At 37.9% G+C, this 16199-nt stretch overlaps 1 protein-coding gene across 3 annotated transcripts in view; it reads left to right on the top strand.

Moving 5' to 3' along the window:
- rasa2 (RAS p21 protein activator 2) overlaps positions 1–16199 on the top strand; it is a 42434-nt gene continuing 26235 nt past the window's right edge. For all 3 annotated transcript variants that reach the window (XM_088345333.1, XM_088345332.1, XM_088345331.1), the window contains exons 1-5: positions 1–218; positions 8563–8686; positions 10092–10195; positions 10267–10361; positions 15867–15943. In XM_088345333.1, the coding sequence (XP_088201459.1) occupies positions 161–218; positions 8563–8686; positions 10092–10195; positions 10267–10361; positions 15867–15943 (458 nt within the window). In that variant the 5' untranslated portion in view covers positions 1–160. The remainder of the gene's footprint in view (positions 219–8562; positions 8687–10091; positions 10196–10266; positions 10362–15866; positions 15944–16199) is intronic.

Genomic DNA, 16199 nt, shown 5'->3' with positions numbered 1-16199 from the left:
ATACAGCGAGTCGAGCGTGCTTGGTGTTGGGCGCCTGACGTAACGCAGCAGCGGTGCTGGTTATGTCCTTCGCTCACACTCCGCCCTGCCTACATTCACAAACGGATATGATAAAGCCGAGCTGAATACACCGGAGCAGCGACATCGGTCAGCTCTCGTCATGGCGGAAGAGGATGAAGCGAAAATTCGGATCTTACAGAGCCTCCGTGGTAAAATATGTAAGTCTGGCCTTGGAGCTGATACCAGTGTATGTGTCTTCCGAGTGAATGGCTGCGAAGAACTAGCTAGCAGTAGCAGGAGGCGAAGCCTGAGGGACGCGGCTTGCTGTATCCAGTCGCGGGCTTCAAGCAGACCGTCCATCGCTTCACTCTACCGGTTGATAGTTAACGCCAAGTTAGCGATGGTGTGCTAGCCGCGGCTGCTAGCTGCGTGCGGATTATCTCATTCATGAAACGCGCTCCCATTGAAGGGGGTCTGATAACTCAAGTAGCGCATTTGAAAACGGAACCACGCTCGTTATTTGGCCTCTGGTGTGGACTTGGGTGTTTCTATCCGGTAAATTGAATTCGGAAGCAAAATAGGTTAGCTACCTTTTAGGTGGCCGATTTAATCGCTAGCTTTACGGTCACAATTGACAATAATTAGAGAGATCGAGTTGAAAACATACGACTTTGACAAGAAGCGAGTGAAGAGAGTCCACATACTTAACCGTTCTCCTGACAGTAGTTAAAATACAGTCGTCCTAGTTGTACTAGGTGATAAAACACTTATCTTTAAATTACCCTTGTGGCATTCTGTTGTCATACCTGTCAACCTAATCCAATTGCTCACCTTATTAATAATACAATTAGTCGATTAATGAAAAACTCAACACAAACACAACGTGGCACCAATTTACTGACAGTAAAACATATTATGTAGAATAAAAACCAAAAATGTTTGTGTAAACAATTTTTTCTGTTTCGTTTATTTGAAAAGGGACAATTATGCTCTGCATAAAATCATGCCACATACTATAACATCCATCCATCCATTATCTGTACCCCTTATCCTCAGTAGGGTTGCGGGGGTGCTGGAGCCCATCCCAGCTGTCTTCAGGCAGTGGGCAGGGGACACCCTGAACTGGTTGCCAGCTGGTCACAGGGCACACAGGGACAAACAATTCGCTCGCTCATTCACACCTAGGGACAATTTGGACCGTCCAATTAACCTTACATGCATGTTTTTAGAATGTGGGAGGAAACCCACGCAAGCACGGGGAGAACTTGCTAACTTCACACAGGAGGTTCGATCTCATGACCTCAGAACTGTGCCGCACATGCGCTAACCGGTGCGCCGCCGTGCTTCCCACATACTATAACATTTTAACCAAAGCTAATTATCAATGTCTGTCCCCAGAAGGGCTTTTACACAAAAAATATACCAAGTAAACAATCCTATCAGCATCGTTCCTAATTCTTTACTAAGGAAATTCTACAAAAAATACTGTTGCAGAAATACTGCAAAAATATTACCATGGTATGCTTCAGAATCACTACTGCTAATAATACTAGCATACTTCAAAATAATGCTGCAGAAATACTTAAAAATACTACAGATATCCTCCTCATGAAACCTAATCTCTCTAAAATACCTCTGAAGAAATACTACAGGGTTACAAACAAAATAAATACGACAAAAACACTACTGAAGAATACTACAGAAATGTCAAAGTTCTTAGCACGCTGGAGATACAGTATAGAATGTTTACACAAAAACTAGGGAGAGGAAGCAGATATCTTCTTTGGTGTGATACTGGGTGACCTCTCAGGCCGCCACACGCAAGTAGTGGCAGAAAGAAGCACTCCAGTGCTGTCCTGTACTTGGAAAAAGGTGCACGCAAATCAAAATGTAACATAGCAATGTCCGGATATTTTTCGACATCCCGAAAAAATGTTCAGATCTGTTTTTCGTAAGTTTTAAGTAGGGGAGCGTCTGTATTTGTTATTGCAACATCCTTTGCAGCCTGGTCATCCGGGAAGACAGATTACCTCATGTGCGGTCGCTTCTCAACGTTTCTTCATTTTCTTCATTTTGAGGTTTTGAGTTTTTCCTTGCCCTCGTGTAGGTTTCAGATCAGGGGATGGTGTAATAATAGTCTGTGGTTTGCAATAATCTGTGGTCTGTGCAGCCCTTTGAGACTCCTTGTGATTAAGGGCTATACAAATAAACATGACTTGACTAGAAATACTAAAAAAATACTACAGAAGTACTACAAATAATATGGTAATGTCTACATTTATCAATGATTGCAATTTCCTTTATTAAGTGATAATAAACCTTACGAACACAACACGGCACCTTTTGAGCAAGACTCACTATGTAGTATAAAAACAAATAATTTGTGAGTTTTAGCTACCATATTAACAATAAACAATTCTTTCAGCATCTTTCTTTGTCCTATCTCCACCTGAAGTAAATTTAGTGTTGCTTATTATACATAGCAAAAATATAACTGAAATGGGAAAGACAAGATCAGTTTACAAAAAACGAGCTTATAAAATAAAGTTTTGAATTGAGACCGTTTGTTCATCGGTTCCTCTTACAGGTCGTTAGTGAGGTTAGCAATAGGGTGCTAGCTGTGACTGCTTGCTCGTTGTAGCTTATTTCATTCAGGAAGCGCTTTCTCATTGAGGTTTATCAGAGCCATGGCTGATATTGAAATAGCACATTTGAAAACGGAACCATGCTCATTATTTGGCCTTTGTTCTTGACCTGGGTGATCTATCCTGTAAATCTCATTGGGAAGCAAAACAGGCTAGCTACCTTTTATGTTTTCGATTTAACGGTTAGCTTTGGCAACCACAATTGACGGTAATTAGAGTGATCGGTAGAAAATACGGATCAACCGTTTTGGATTTTTCATGCCCGATGTCGATTATTATTATTAAGAGGAGACTGATAACCAATATTTGTAGCCCATAATCCATCCATCCATTATCTGCACCGCTTATCCTCAGTTGGGTCGCGGGGGTGCTGGAGCCCATCTTGGCTATCTTCGGGCAGTGGGCAGGGGACACCCTGAACTGGTTGCCAGCCAGTTGCAGGGTACACAGAGACAGACAAGTCTCTCGCTCATTCACACCTAGGGACAATTTGGACCAGCCAATTAACCCGTCATGCATGTTTTTGGAATGTGGGAGGAAACCGGAGTGCTGGGAGGAAACTAGCTGATTTGCTGTAAAAGCTTAAAAAATGCCGTAAGATTTTTCTAATAATGCATATAGAAACAAATAATAATTCTTATAAATTTAAATACAACTTTAATAGCTCTCCGAAACCTTTTACAGTAAATTAGAATTACAACTAAAATGACTAATCTTTCACTTGAACCAAAACCTAACAGTGCAGGAACCAAAATTAGCAGCAAGTCAGATAAAGGTACATAATAACTTGAATAGCACCCGGATTTTTTTTCACAGTTTTAAATAAATTTAATCAAGCTGACGAAGACATAAACAAAATGATAACACTATCCATCAAATTGACAAATATCGTTGGCAATAATTGGCTCGCCCGATAACCGTTCAATGTCTAGTTGAAAACATACAACTTTGACAAGCAGTGAAGAGTCAATATAGAATATAAGTACACATATTTAACTGGAGTTCACATACAGTCTAATTGTACTAGGTGATAAAACACTAATCTAATTAACTACCCTCGTGGCATACCGTTGTCATACCTGTTAACCTCAGCCAATTGCTCCCATTATTAGCGATTGCAATTCCCCTTATTAAGCGATAACCTTACAAACACAACGCGGCGCCTATTTACTCACAGCAAGACAGACTATGTAGAATAAAAACAAATAAAAACAAGTAAGTTGATTTACAAGGTAACAACACAAACATTTCTTTCAGCTTCTTTCCTGGTTCTTTACAGTGAAAGTACCACAAAAATCTTATTGCAGATTTTTTTTTTAAAATACTACGAATTTCCTACTACAGGATTAATCAAAAAATAAACTACAGTAATACTACAAAAATACTTCCACACCAATACTACAAGAATGCTACAAAAATACTCCTACAGAAATTCTACAATAATACTACAGAAATAAGTCCAAAATATTACTACGGAAATACAAAGAGCACTACAAAAATTCTACCACAAAAATACTACAGCAGAAATACTACAAGAATACATAATACAGTTGAGGTGCCTGCGGACCTGTCCTGAAAATAGTTCACCAGTGCTGCATCATTGTGTTTTTCTCGTAAAATGATTCTTTTAGTGGTTTAACCCTACTTGCAATAAATAACTTGGTAATAACATAGTAACAGCATAGTAATAACATAAAAAAATGTTATTGTAGAAATGTGTATCAAACTGGGTTCCCTTTGTGATAATTAGAAACAATAAAAAACCCTCCTAAAAAAGTTGGAGATGGATTATCTTTATACCTTTTTGATTTGTTGATCATGTTAATGTTCTTGAGATTTTAGACTGTTGTCTTCCTGTTTTTAGTACTTGTATTTCCTGGAAAATAATTTTAATCAGTAGAAAGGATGACAAACTATGAAAGCTTTTCATAAAATCAATATGCAGCCAGAGCTCATCTTTTTTTTAAACACCGGTGCATTTTTTTCTCTGTATCCTGAGGTAGACTGACCCTGAAATGAGTTCACTGTAAACATATGGTGCATCTAATCTTTCTTCCTAGTTATAAATAAGGGGGACAAACAATTGTTTCTTGTGGAACAGGCCACCAATTTTTGCTGTAATATAAATTACAGAAAGAGTCGATGGTGGCACTTTACCTAGCAAATGTATTGGCCTGCCCTGACATGACATACGTGCTACAGTGGGTATTAGCACGTCACATTGGGTATTTGTATAGTATATTGTATTCTTTTTGCCTTATTATTGTGTTGTTCTCAGCGCAGGGATGCTGCTGGAAATGTGAATTTCCCTGCGGGGATGAATAAAGTATCTATGTATCTCTCTTTCTCCTTTCTCCTTTCTCTTTCTCTTTCTCTTGCTCTTTCTCTTTCTCTCTCTTTCTCTCTCTTTCTCTCTCTTTCTCTCTCTTTCTTTCTCTGTCTTTCTCTCTCTCTTTCTCTCTCTTTCTCTCTCTTTCTCTCTCTTTCTCACTCTCTCTCTCTCACTCTCTCTCTCACACTCTCTCTCTTTCTATTTTGTCAAATTGCCACAGTTCAGTCTTTAGACTTAAAGCTAAAAATCTGAAAAAAAAATTCTTAGGATCGACAGCATGTGAGACACGATCGTGAAGTGGAAGCAAATTTTGTCAACATTTTATATTTACAATGAAAAAAGTGAAATGTAGGTGTTGCAAAAATATTGCCCCCTGTTCTCTTTGCTCAGCCATCTGTGCATAGAAGTTTTTCGATGACTTCTGAATGATCCAATGTCAACCTAAATGACCAACAGTGACAAACGGAGGGCACTTGTGTGTCATTAGGTCTCAGTTTAAACACAACTGCTCTTTGATGGGGTTAGAGGTCCCATGAAAAGACACTGGAGAACAGACTGCATTATGAAGAGCAAACAACACACCGGGCAGATCTGGGATAAAGTTGTGGAAATGTTTAAAGCATTAATGGTATACAAAAAGATTTCACAGCATCTCCTGGAGCACTGTACGAGCAATAACGTCGAAAGAAATTGCATAAATCCATGCAAACTAGGGCTGCAACAATGAATCGATAAAAATCAATTAAAATAGACTATTAATCGCGTTGGCAATGACTTGGATAATTGATTAATGCATCTCTCAGCAAGTTAATTCAATGCTAATACAAGCACAAACTTACCCCTTTGGTCTGACAGCAGGCGCCATAAGACCATATTTTGACGACCAGGCCATTTAAGAGCCAAATCCATATTGATTTATAAAGCACTTCAGATACCGAAATTCAACTAAAAGTGCTGTATAAAATATTCAATGTACAATTAAATGCAGACATTGTGGTTATTAGTAGATAAAGACACATATTTGGCCAAATAACCCTTCATGTAATATGCAGTTCATTAAATTGCCTTACTTAAGTTATTGTATAGAGATTTCATCTCATTTCATTTCATTTGGGGAAATACATACAAGGGCAATATAGAATTGCATATTTGAATTATAGAAGAAAGCTATTCAGATTGTGTATAATGCTGGGTATGAAGAAGATACAAACAAACTGTTAATTAAATCCAACAAGTTTTTAAATTTAAAGATGGTTAAACTAAAATCCCTATTAATAGTATACAAAGCAAGTAAGCTACAAACATGCATTATTTGTTGCGCTACGGAACAGACACTAATCATCTCAGGGAAATCCCCAACTTCAAGGTCCAATGTTCTCGCACAACATTGAAGCCAAAAAGCTATTTATTTATGGAACAATTTAGATCATGAAGGTAAAAATGTCCTTTATTTAAAATGCTCTTGATGTACTGTATATAATGACCGTAAAGGAAATTTAATTCAATTGTTCTATCTGCATTAGGGTCTTATCATGAAAATAGCCAGATATTTGTATCTTGAATGGTAGAATTAGAATTTTCCACTTGTTTAGTAAGCTTTTAAATTTTTTTTATCTTTTTTTAATTTATTTTTTTTTTTAGCATTTTTTGAATAATTAGGACATTTTAAGTAAATTTAAAATAACAAATGTAAATGTTTTGTTATTTTCTTTCCATTTTTTTATTTTGGAAAAAATTAAAAACTTGTAAATAGAATGTTGCGATCTCTTTTGCACATCTCAGTAACTACTGTTGGTGTATTTGAAAATCTCGTCATGCGACTGAATATATGCGAGGCCTTTTTCTGGTATCTATCTTTTTACAAACCCTACGACGAGCACTTGAACCCCATGTATTAATAATTCAAACAAACTCTCAAGTGCATTGGAGCAAAACAAAAAAACAAGTACAGGTTTCAATACTATAGGACTTAATAAACTGAGCAGAACAAAATAGAGGAACTTTATCGTCATGTAACTTACTTTGCAGTCTTATGAAACGACATTCTTCCACATTGACCCACGGCTGAAATTACCATTTCAAACACGATTATTTAGTGGTTAATCATATGGAGTTGCATCTTTCTGTTCGACCATTACAATTTGTCAGACACAGTGAAATCAGCCCCTTTACAAAATAATGAATGAATGAAGAATAGATAACCTGGAAATACTTACAGGGTGACATGTCAAAAGAAGTCTCGGGGAGAACAGGAAGTCTTATTTGATGTTGTTGCCCATGCAAATCCCAACATCGTGTAGAATTTCTACACTCCACCAGAAACTACGGCAGTACCATAAGTGGTGGACTTCAGCTTTGGTGTTAATTCAATTTTTCTCGCTGAATGATACGACAACACAAGAGCCAAGCTCACCATGCCCGACTACCTGATCATAGATTTTTTTTACTTACAAAAATATTCCTTGACTATACATATTTTTACCCTGGCTCTTATTCTTTTGCACCAACCTCAGCCATAAGAATGAAACTGATAAATGATGTGAACAACTAAACACTCATTAGGTATATCTTGGACGATGAAGAGTCAACCCACAACAATCTGCATCAGGGAACAAAAGAGATGTTCTCGGACTTTGGGAAATCAGAGGCCCGTGTTGTCTTACCTTTCAATGATTGAAAGATACACACCTTCTGCTTTTTGGACTTTCACATCACCTGAGACACTAAGTGGGAGGTGGAGCTGACCATCCATTGCTTTACCAAAAACTGCCTCTTCGTTCTTTGTGTGCGGGACTAGCCGCCAACTCGGATTTTGGTGCAGTTCTCCACAGCTATCATTGAGACCTTTTTTCCTTAACATGCTTCAACTTTCTGTACGAGAACAAACTGTAACAACAGTCTCTTGTAAATATATTGCCAATTTATGCGAATGTTATCTTTTTATCCCGTTTTTCTCTTATAAGTCTTTATTATCATTTTTTCTGGATAATAAGGTGCACTTAAAACTGATCAATTTATTTTAGCTGTGACACATACAATTTCTTAATATTTGTTATATACATTTTTTTTTCTGAAGGTTTTTTTTCTTCTTCTGTAAACCTCGCTCTTACCGTAGTTTATAGTTTGATGCACCTTACATATGGAAAAACCCAGCAGAAAGTAATCTTTTTGAAGGTGCGCCTTATTGTCCAGAAAATGAGGTACATGTTTAACCTGAAGTGCCATGTCTAATCTTGTTGTAAACAATGTTCACTGTATTGTTAACAATGACAATAAAGACAATCTTAATATTAATATGCGGGCCTAAAATAATATATTTGCTGCATTTCTGCTGAATATAGGTCTAAAAAAATCAGACATATCTTCTGGGATCAGCAAATCTGAGTCTTGTTAATTGGCAAGTTGAAATGTAATTTAAAAAAATAATGTCGTTCCAGCACCATGCTTTTTGAAGCCTCTGCTGTTTTTTGCAGACAACTGCTTTCAGCTTTGTTCAGAAGTTCAAGAAAGGAATGCATGAGTAAATGACAAAAGAATCAAATTTATGATCAGGATGGTAACGATGTGCTTCTCAATGTGATGCAGGTGAGGCTAAAAACCTAGGTCCAGTTTCAGGCCCAAACCGTCAAAGGGATATTTGTACCTTCTGCACCATCTGCCTGGATCAGGAGGAGGTGTTTCGAACTAAGGTGTTTGATAAAAGCGTCAGGTAAGCAGGATCAATTATTTTATTGGCCATATGCCATTGTTAGGATCTGCAATTGGCTCCAATCAGTTTTGGAACCAAGCACAGGTGTGTCCAATCACAACACACCTGTGCCTAATCATCCTAGCCCTTGATATACTACTGTTGGACACCATACTTTGTAGGGTCATTTTGAGTTCTAATGTCATCCTCATGTGTTATTCTTATATCCAGATTCATGACAGGTTCATGTTTTTTTTTCTGGTTTCTTTTTTTTACTTTGATCCTTGCATCTTCTATTTTCCATTGCAATCACTGTTCCCAATCCTGATTTTAATAATAAACACCATCCTTGTTTTGAGAACCTGCTGTACCTGCCTCCCCCAAATGGGTTCATCCACAACCAAACCTTAACAGCGATTTCACCAATAGCTTTGAGTATGCTGGAGGTGATCTTTGTTGTGGTACCATGGCATATGATGGTAGCAATCCTATTGTAAGCAAATATGTTACCCAAGACTTAAACTGTTTACTCCCCTGATGAGTAAACTTGGGCCCTAATTTAAGGGGTGCTGTTATTTATCCTAATGGTTGATGCATTGCATAACATAGACATCATTTATCTTGTTTTTAAACCAAAGTACACGTTTTCATAGAAACATTCTCTAGGCACAAAGCTTATTGAAAATGTTAAAAAAAAAAAACTTCTTAAATTTAGTTTATTATTTTTTATCATTCATTCTCTTTAGACATGTAATAATGTAGATAAGTTGTCAGTAAAGAAGGAAGTGGCTGTCATCGAAGTGTCTTGGCTAGTAATCTTTTTGAGGTAGTAGGTGTACATAATGTAGCAATTAATTTTGTGTTTTACTCTGTTTTTTTTTTGTTGTGGGTTTGTAAATTGGGCGCAGCACAAACAAGCACAATCAACAAGAGCAAACAATGAAAGAAAGATTTGCACAAAATATCAGTACAAAACAATGATACATATTTTATAGCTAGATACAATTTTTTTACAGTGAGCAACGATATCAATAAAACAAGTGTGATCAAAATGAATAAAGTAGTAACATCGTCAAAAGGAACCCTCACTCTTGGTTGCATCCATCACAATCTTATGTTTTCCTTCACTTGTTGCGTTATGCTCAACTAATGATCATCTCTTGACCAAAATACATTTTTTAACTAATTCATCTGTCCCAGATTGAATGTGTGATCACTATGTATCAAGTAGACATTTGGATAAAGATGTTTGACTTTTTTTGGTAATGATGCAACATAATGCATATTGCTATTAGTGCTAAGTAAAAGTCAGCAAGGCTACAACACCAATACATAACACGTTTTCCTGCACAGTCTGCATGTTTGTGTTTTCAAAAAGTAAAACTAGTATCACAATTTAAGATTTATTCTCTGCCTTTGCTTACAGTCCTTTCTATGGTGAAGACTTCTACTTTGAGATTCCTCGACCATTTCAGTGTTTATCATTTTATGTTTATGCGAAGGGTGTTTTCCAAAGGGATTTACAAGTCGGTAAGTCAATACATAATCCTAGCTTACTTTAATGGTGTTATAGTGAAATTTAATGGTATTTGTGTCTTCAGGCAAGGTGTCAATTCGAAAAGATGACTTGTGTAAATACAAAGGGAAGGAACATTGGTTTAGTCTTCAGCCTGTGGACCCAAACTCGGAAGTTCAGGTAAATGCCATTGAATGTCGTACGTATTCTTCTTTGACTACACTTGCTAAGCATCAACACGAGCTTTTAACATTATTAGTTTGGGTCCTATCATCTTTCTTGTGTGTCATGTTTAGACTAGAGAGGACCTTAAAAATCAAAGTCACTCTTATTGGAAATCTTCAATTTAAGCAGAAATATCCTGTTATTTTTTTAAGCCTTCATTTTAGGCAGGAATTAACACTTTTAATATAGTAGACATTTATAGATGCAGGTGATTTGGATATTGTTACTAAAAATATACCATTGGTGTCTTGCGGGTCGAGAGATTTAGTTACATTAAATGTTTAGCTATTTTGGTCAATTACATTTCCGACTGAAAAATAATTGTGCAAATAATATACTGATACATCTAAGCATGTTCTTGTGTATGAACTGTAATAATAATGAGGCAGAGAACTGTAGCGTATGGTCAAGTAAACTGTACTGTATGTCACACACCACAACACTGTCGCTGGGGTATGCCATTGCGTAAAGGGGGGTTTCTCACTTCAATACTTATCGACTCCAGCTATTGTTTATAACAGGGGTCTGGAACCTATGGCTCTGTTCCCGAGTACATATGGCTCAGAGATAAAATTTGACAAATTCAATTTACTAAAGTGTTTCAAAGTCGGGTGCTTCACTCCCAACTTTCATAGTTGCGACTGTAATGTGTTACTAATAAGTCTCTTTGTTCAATCCAGTATATATAAGGAACATTCCTAACTACAATTTACAGTCATGGTGTTTCCCCAGCTTACCCTGTCTTTGCAGTAGGTTGCTGAAAATATTTTAAACTGAAGCTCATTAATGATGAAAACCCACAGGGAGGGAGACAAATTTTAAGTTGTGTAATTATATTGATATGGGACACGGGTTCAGGCATTATTGTTTCATAGATTTAATCAAATCATCAATTGACATACATTGAAATAAAATGTACTTTGTCTGAAGAGTGGATTTGGTGGTTTTGATGTAATTTTTCCTTAAAATATACTGTATGGTGTGGCTCTCTCAATTTAAAAAGAAAATGTTTTGCTTTATGGTCAAAAAGGTTCCCAACCCCTGGTTTATAACATGCACTGTAAATGTAAGTTCCTTTTTTAGGTCAAACATTTTGTGTATTATGGTTGTTTAGTTGGATCCCTTAGGGCCCGGTCACACAGCCGTTTGCGTCTGTATCGCGGGTAAAATTTTGCCCGTGGTTGCCCGCGATGGAAAATGCGCAAAATTGGCCAATCCGCTGTTCATCGGTGGTATGCCCGCAAAACAGACGCCGGCGACTGTTCCGCTTCCTCATCGCGTCATTTCCGCGTGTGGACCACGGGTATAAAAGCTGCCGAGCCGGTGTTGTGCCGAGAAATGCATCCCTGCCGAGATTTGCATCTCTGGCTAAAATAACCACTTTGACCTGGTTTTATCTCACTTTTATATCACTTTTCAGGAATGTAATAGCGGACATATAACCAAAACCACTTTGTCTTGCATTTGTTGGGAATGTAATACAACTTAAACCGCTCCGTCTTTGTATTTGTTGTGAATGTAATCGAACGGTAATGCACACGTATATAAATCACTTTTGAGCAGGTAACATGTTTATTTTGCCCTTTTCTATTCAAATCGCTCGTATTGAAACTGTTATGCACTCTACCATAAAGCTTATTTCAGCATAATAAGCTTTATGGTAGAGTGCATAACAGTTCTCAAAAGTGATTTATATACGGTGTGCATTACCGTTTGATTACATTCACAACAAATACAAAGACAGAATGGTTTAAATTGTATACATTCCCAAAAAATGCAAGTCGAAGTGGTTTTGGTTATATCTTCGCCATCACATTCTCGAAAAATGATATAAAAGTGAGATAAAACAAAGTAAAAGTGGTTATAGTAGCGAGGGGATGCAAATCTCGGCAGGGATGCATTTCTCGGCACAACACCGGGCTGTAGAAATCATAACCGCTCAAGACACAGTCCCGTGAAGATCAAGATTTCAAGCTATGGCACCGAAGAAGCCAATATGTTATTATTGTAATAGTTTTTCATTTTCATATTTTTTTATTTTATTATCTTGTTATGAAATGAAAAGAAATGTCAAGAAATAAAAATGGATTAAGACGAGGTCACTACGGTGACGGGGATCCATGTTCACCCCTTGACGTCTCGAGCACAACTGACGTGTGCTCGGCAAATCGCGCTGTATATACGCGGTGAAAGGCGTTTGACCGTCACACGCGTTACACACGCTAATTCACGTGATAACACGCGATACAGGCGCAGAACAAACGTGCTATGACCGTGCTCCACCCACGATTACCCGCTAAAATTTCGCCTCCTACCCGCGTGTAACCACGCCCTGGCCGCGGCCGTAGCACGTCGTTCCGTGTCTGTACCGCGTCATTACCTCGTGTGTACCACGTGTGCCGCCCGCGGTTACACGTGGTCTAAAGTTTTGAGCAGCGCAAAACTTTTTCGCGCGGCCAACCGCGTGTGAATTTCCGACCGCGTGTAAAGCACTGCTGTATCTCGTCTGTATGGCGATCTCAAAGCATCCAACAGAGTCTGCTTCACAGGCAGAAATTTCTGGCCGTGATTCAGCCTCGATACGAACGCAAACGGCTGTGTGACCGGGCCCTTAACCACTTGGTGTGGTGTGTCTTGGTCAAATACAGCCTGGTGGCGCCCATCCCAGGCCATATGTTTTCACCCTGTCTTGTGTGTTGCTTTTGAAAACATAAAATTGAGTAAGGTCAAAAGTATCCCTCATTAAATTGTAAATGGTCTGCATTTTTTAGCGCTTTTCAAGTCAATGAAGACCTCCCAAAGCGCTTTACAATGTGCTTCACACCTACCCATTCACACACTCACACTCCAACAGGTAGTCAGCCATGCAGGCGCCTACCTGCTTATTGGGGGCATTAGGGATTTAGTTTCTTGCCCAAGGACACTTTGACATATAACACGGATGAGCCGGGAATCGAACCTGCGACCTCTTGATCCCAAGACGAGCGCTCGATTTCCTGGTCTAATGACACACTGTCAAATCCTTTTAATTGAAAGTGGTCTTAGGTGAGCATGCTCACCTAGAGATGACTGGTAGGGACATTTTAACTACAGCAGTTTCATTTGCTCCTTTTAAGGAAAGGCAAGCATAAACTATTCTCAACATATTCCGTGTCTTTAGTGGCTGTAATCATAAAAAAAATAATAATAATTTGGCTGCCAAACTCAGAATGAAGAAATATATTCTACATAATGTTTTCCTCAAATGTATTTATCTGTTTTTTTTTTTTTTAAGTAAACTTACTTTTTAGTGGTTGACCAAGTCTATTGAACCCTACTTCCAATATTTATGCTGGTAATTCTTTACACCGAAAAACAACGGTGACCAGGTGAGGAAGGTTCTGTATCTGAGTCAAATCAGGAGGCTTCCCATGCTACTGGTAACCACGGAAACCATCACTCTATGTTTTATGTGGGGGGGCAAACACCTACCCCAAAAACATCCCGTAGAGGGACGGGCGCCGATAGGCTTTACCTCCCCAAGAAACACCACAGAAAGTGGTGCCCCGACGACCTTGGGGGTTAAAGGATCCGTGAAACCTGAACAAATATGTACAAGAAGAAGCCTTTAAGCTTTAAGTATTGTTTTCGTGTACTTTAACTTTGCACCTTGTATATTTTCAATGCTTTACAGTCCAAGCATGTATTTCTGTAGGTAGGGGATGTTGCATTTCTTCTTCATGCAAGTGGAACACTCACCCACTTCTGTACTGTTGTTTCTATTGTGTTTACTCAAGCGGCTATTAGACAACGCCAGACTATTCTGGGTTTGTGCTGCTTCACTGATTCACTCACGAATGCGCTCAACTGCAAAGGCACATTGGAAAGTGAATTGCTGAGATTCAAGGCTGAATGAAAAAAATAGTATAAGGAATTGTTTCAGACAAACTAGCTTTCTTTGACATCCATCAAATGTAGTTCATGAGTGAGTGACATATTTTTTTTGTTTATTACTTGGAGCATGGGTCTCAATCACTTTATTAGCTAAGGTCTGGATGAGGTTGTGGCCAAATGTGGTATTCGACAAGAAAACCCCTGATAAAAATGTTCCACTTTTCTCAAATACATTAAAAAATGCTGAACAAAAATTATCCAAAAAAAAACCAAACAAAAAAAAACAACAAGAACAAGCTTCACTTTTACAGGAAAGTGAAAGTGTGCGTTTTTTTGACCATTAGATGTTGCTGTTTTGTTCAGTGCAACTGAAAATGAGCGCACAAGGAAGAAAACAAACTATGGAGACTCAGTGGCCAAAAAGTACCGTTTTATCTCTTCTTTTTTGCCCCGTGTTTCACAGATAAAGAAGCAAAACAAGGAAAAATGAGAAAAAGAAAGTAAAAAAGGGAAAAAGTCTTAAGGTTAAATCATGCAATAAAATAGATTCACAAACGTTGAATTGCAGATATGGTGCTTGTTGTGTGGGTGTTTTATCTCTGTCTCTCACACTTATCCCTCTTACGCTTTTTTTCTTACTTTTTTTTTTAACCTGCTTTATGACACTTCCGAAAGCCTTCACCACATCCGATCTGTGTGAGTGATGACAAAATCCACAGCTGTGGTTGCTTTTATCACATGCACTACCTCATGTAACCTTAACATTTGTGATATGAATCAGGAAATAGTGCTGTGTTAATGCACCAACACTTAGCTAAGGAAAAACATTAATTCTTAAAAAAAATTAAGTAAAATGTAAAACTAAAATGGCTGTGCGCTAAAAGAACATCACACCTGTGTTGAGACACAAACCCATTTTTGGGTGGCATTTCCCTTTTTGGCAGCGTTATTGGCACATGGAAAATCTTAAGAGTAGGACTGAGATGGAGACTAAATCCTTAAATGGGCGTACGAACACCCCAAATATGTCATTGTCTACATATATATTGTTTGGAAAAGATTAATCTCAAGATGCAAAGAATCCAAGGAGAAAACAAAAGAAAACTTGAAACTGGAAATTGAAAAGCAACTGCCCAAATTAAACTCTGTACAGGGAGGCTGTGGCAGCGGGATTTGAACCCTGGACCCTCGCATTGTGGGGCTGCGCACTAACCACCCACCCACATGCTGTGCCGCCATATCTTCAAATATACTAATATATATATATACACATTGTACTGTAAATACATACATAGATCAAAAACATTAACTCTTTGCTGGCGGGTGATAATAATAATCATAGTATTTACTGTTACTGTATCCTTAGACATGACACTTCACCCTAGTGTCATTTTCACTTATACTTGGTCTTTTGTGGTGAGATTACATTAAAATAAGCCACCAGAGTGAAAAAATGTGAATGCATAAATAATGTATTAGTTCAGCAATACCTTTGGTTCTCAGAACAGCGCTATTTGAATTTGATCTATAATCATAGCTCGTTGTATTACCTTATCACTGGCCTTACTTTGTCTTCCTTTTCAAAAGGGTAAAGTTCATCTCGAGATGAGACTCAATGAAGTGATAACAGAGAACGGCTCAGTGGGTCAGCATTTACTTGTACAGTAAGTACTTACACTCAATGCTTAAATTACATATACATAGGTAATTCCTTGTTTTTCGCGGGGGTTGAGCTCCAAAAAAGTCCCGCGATAGCCAAAACCCGCGAAGTTGAAATATGTATATATTGTATACCAGTTACATATAATATATATGACTGTAACAAAAAAAAACAACTATACAGGGTTCGTACGGGTGCTTGAAGTCCTTGAACGTATTGCATTTTAATGTTGTCTTTTCAAGGATGTAAAACTGCTTGAA

This window comes from Urocampus carinirostris, chromosome 10, assembly GCF_059441175.1.
Source record: "Urocampus carinirostris isolate Australia breed hairy pipefish chromosome 10, RoL_Ucar_1.0, whole genome shotgun sequence".
In the NCBI taxonomy this organism is placed as follows: domain Eukaryota; kingdom Metazoa; phylum Chordata; class Actinopteri; order Syngnathiformes; family Syngnathidae; genus Urocampus; species Urocampus carinirostris.
The sequence above is the reverse complement of the archived record's forward strand: the minus strand, read 5'-3'. Positions and strand labels throughout refer to the sequence as shown.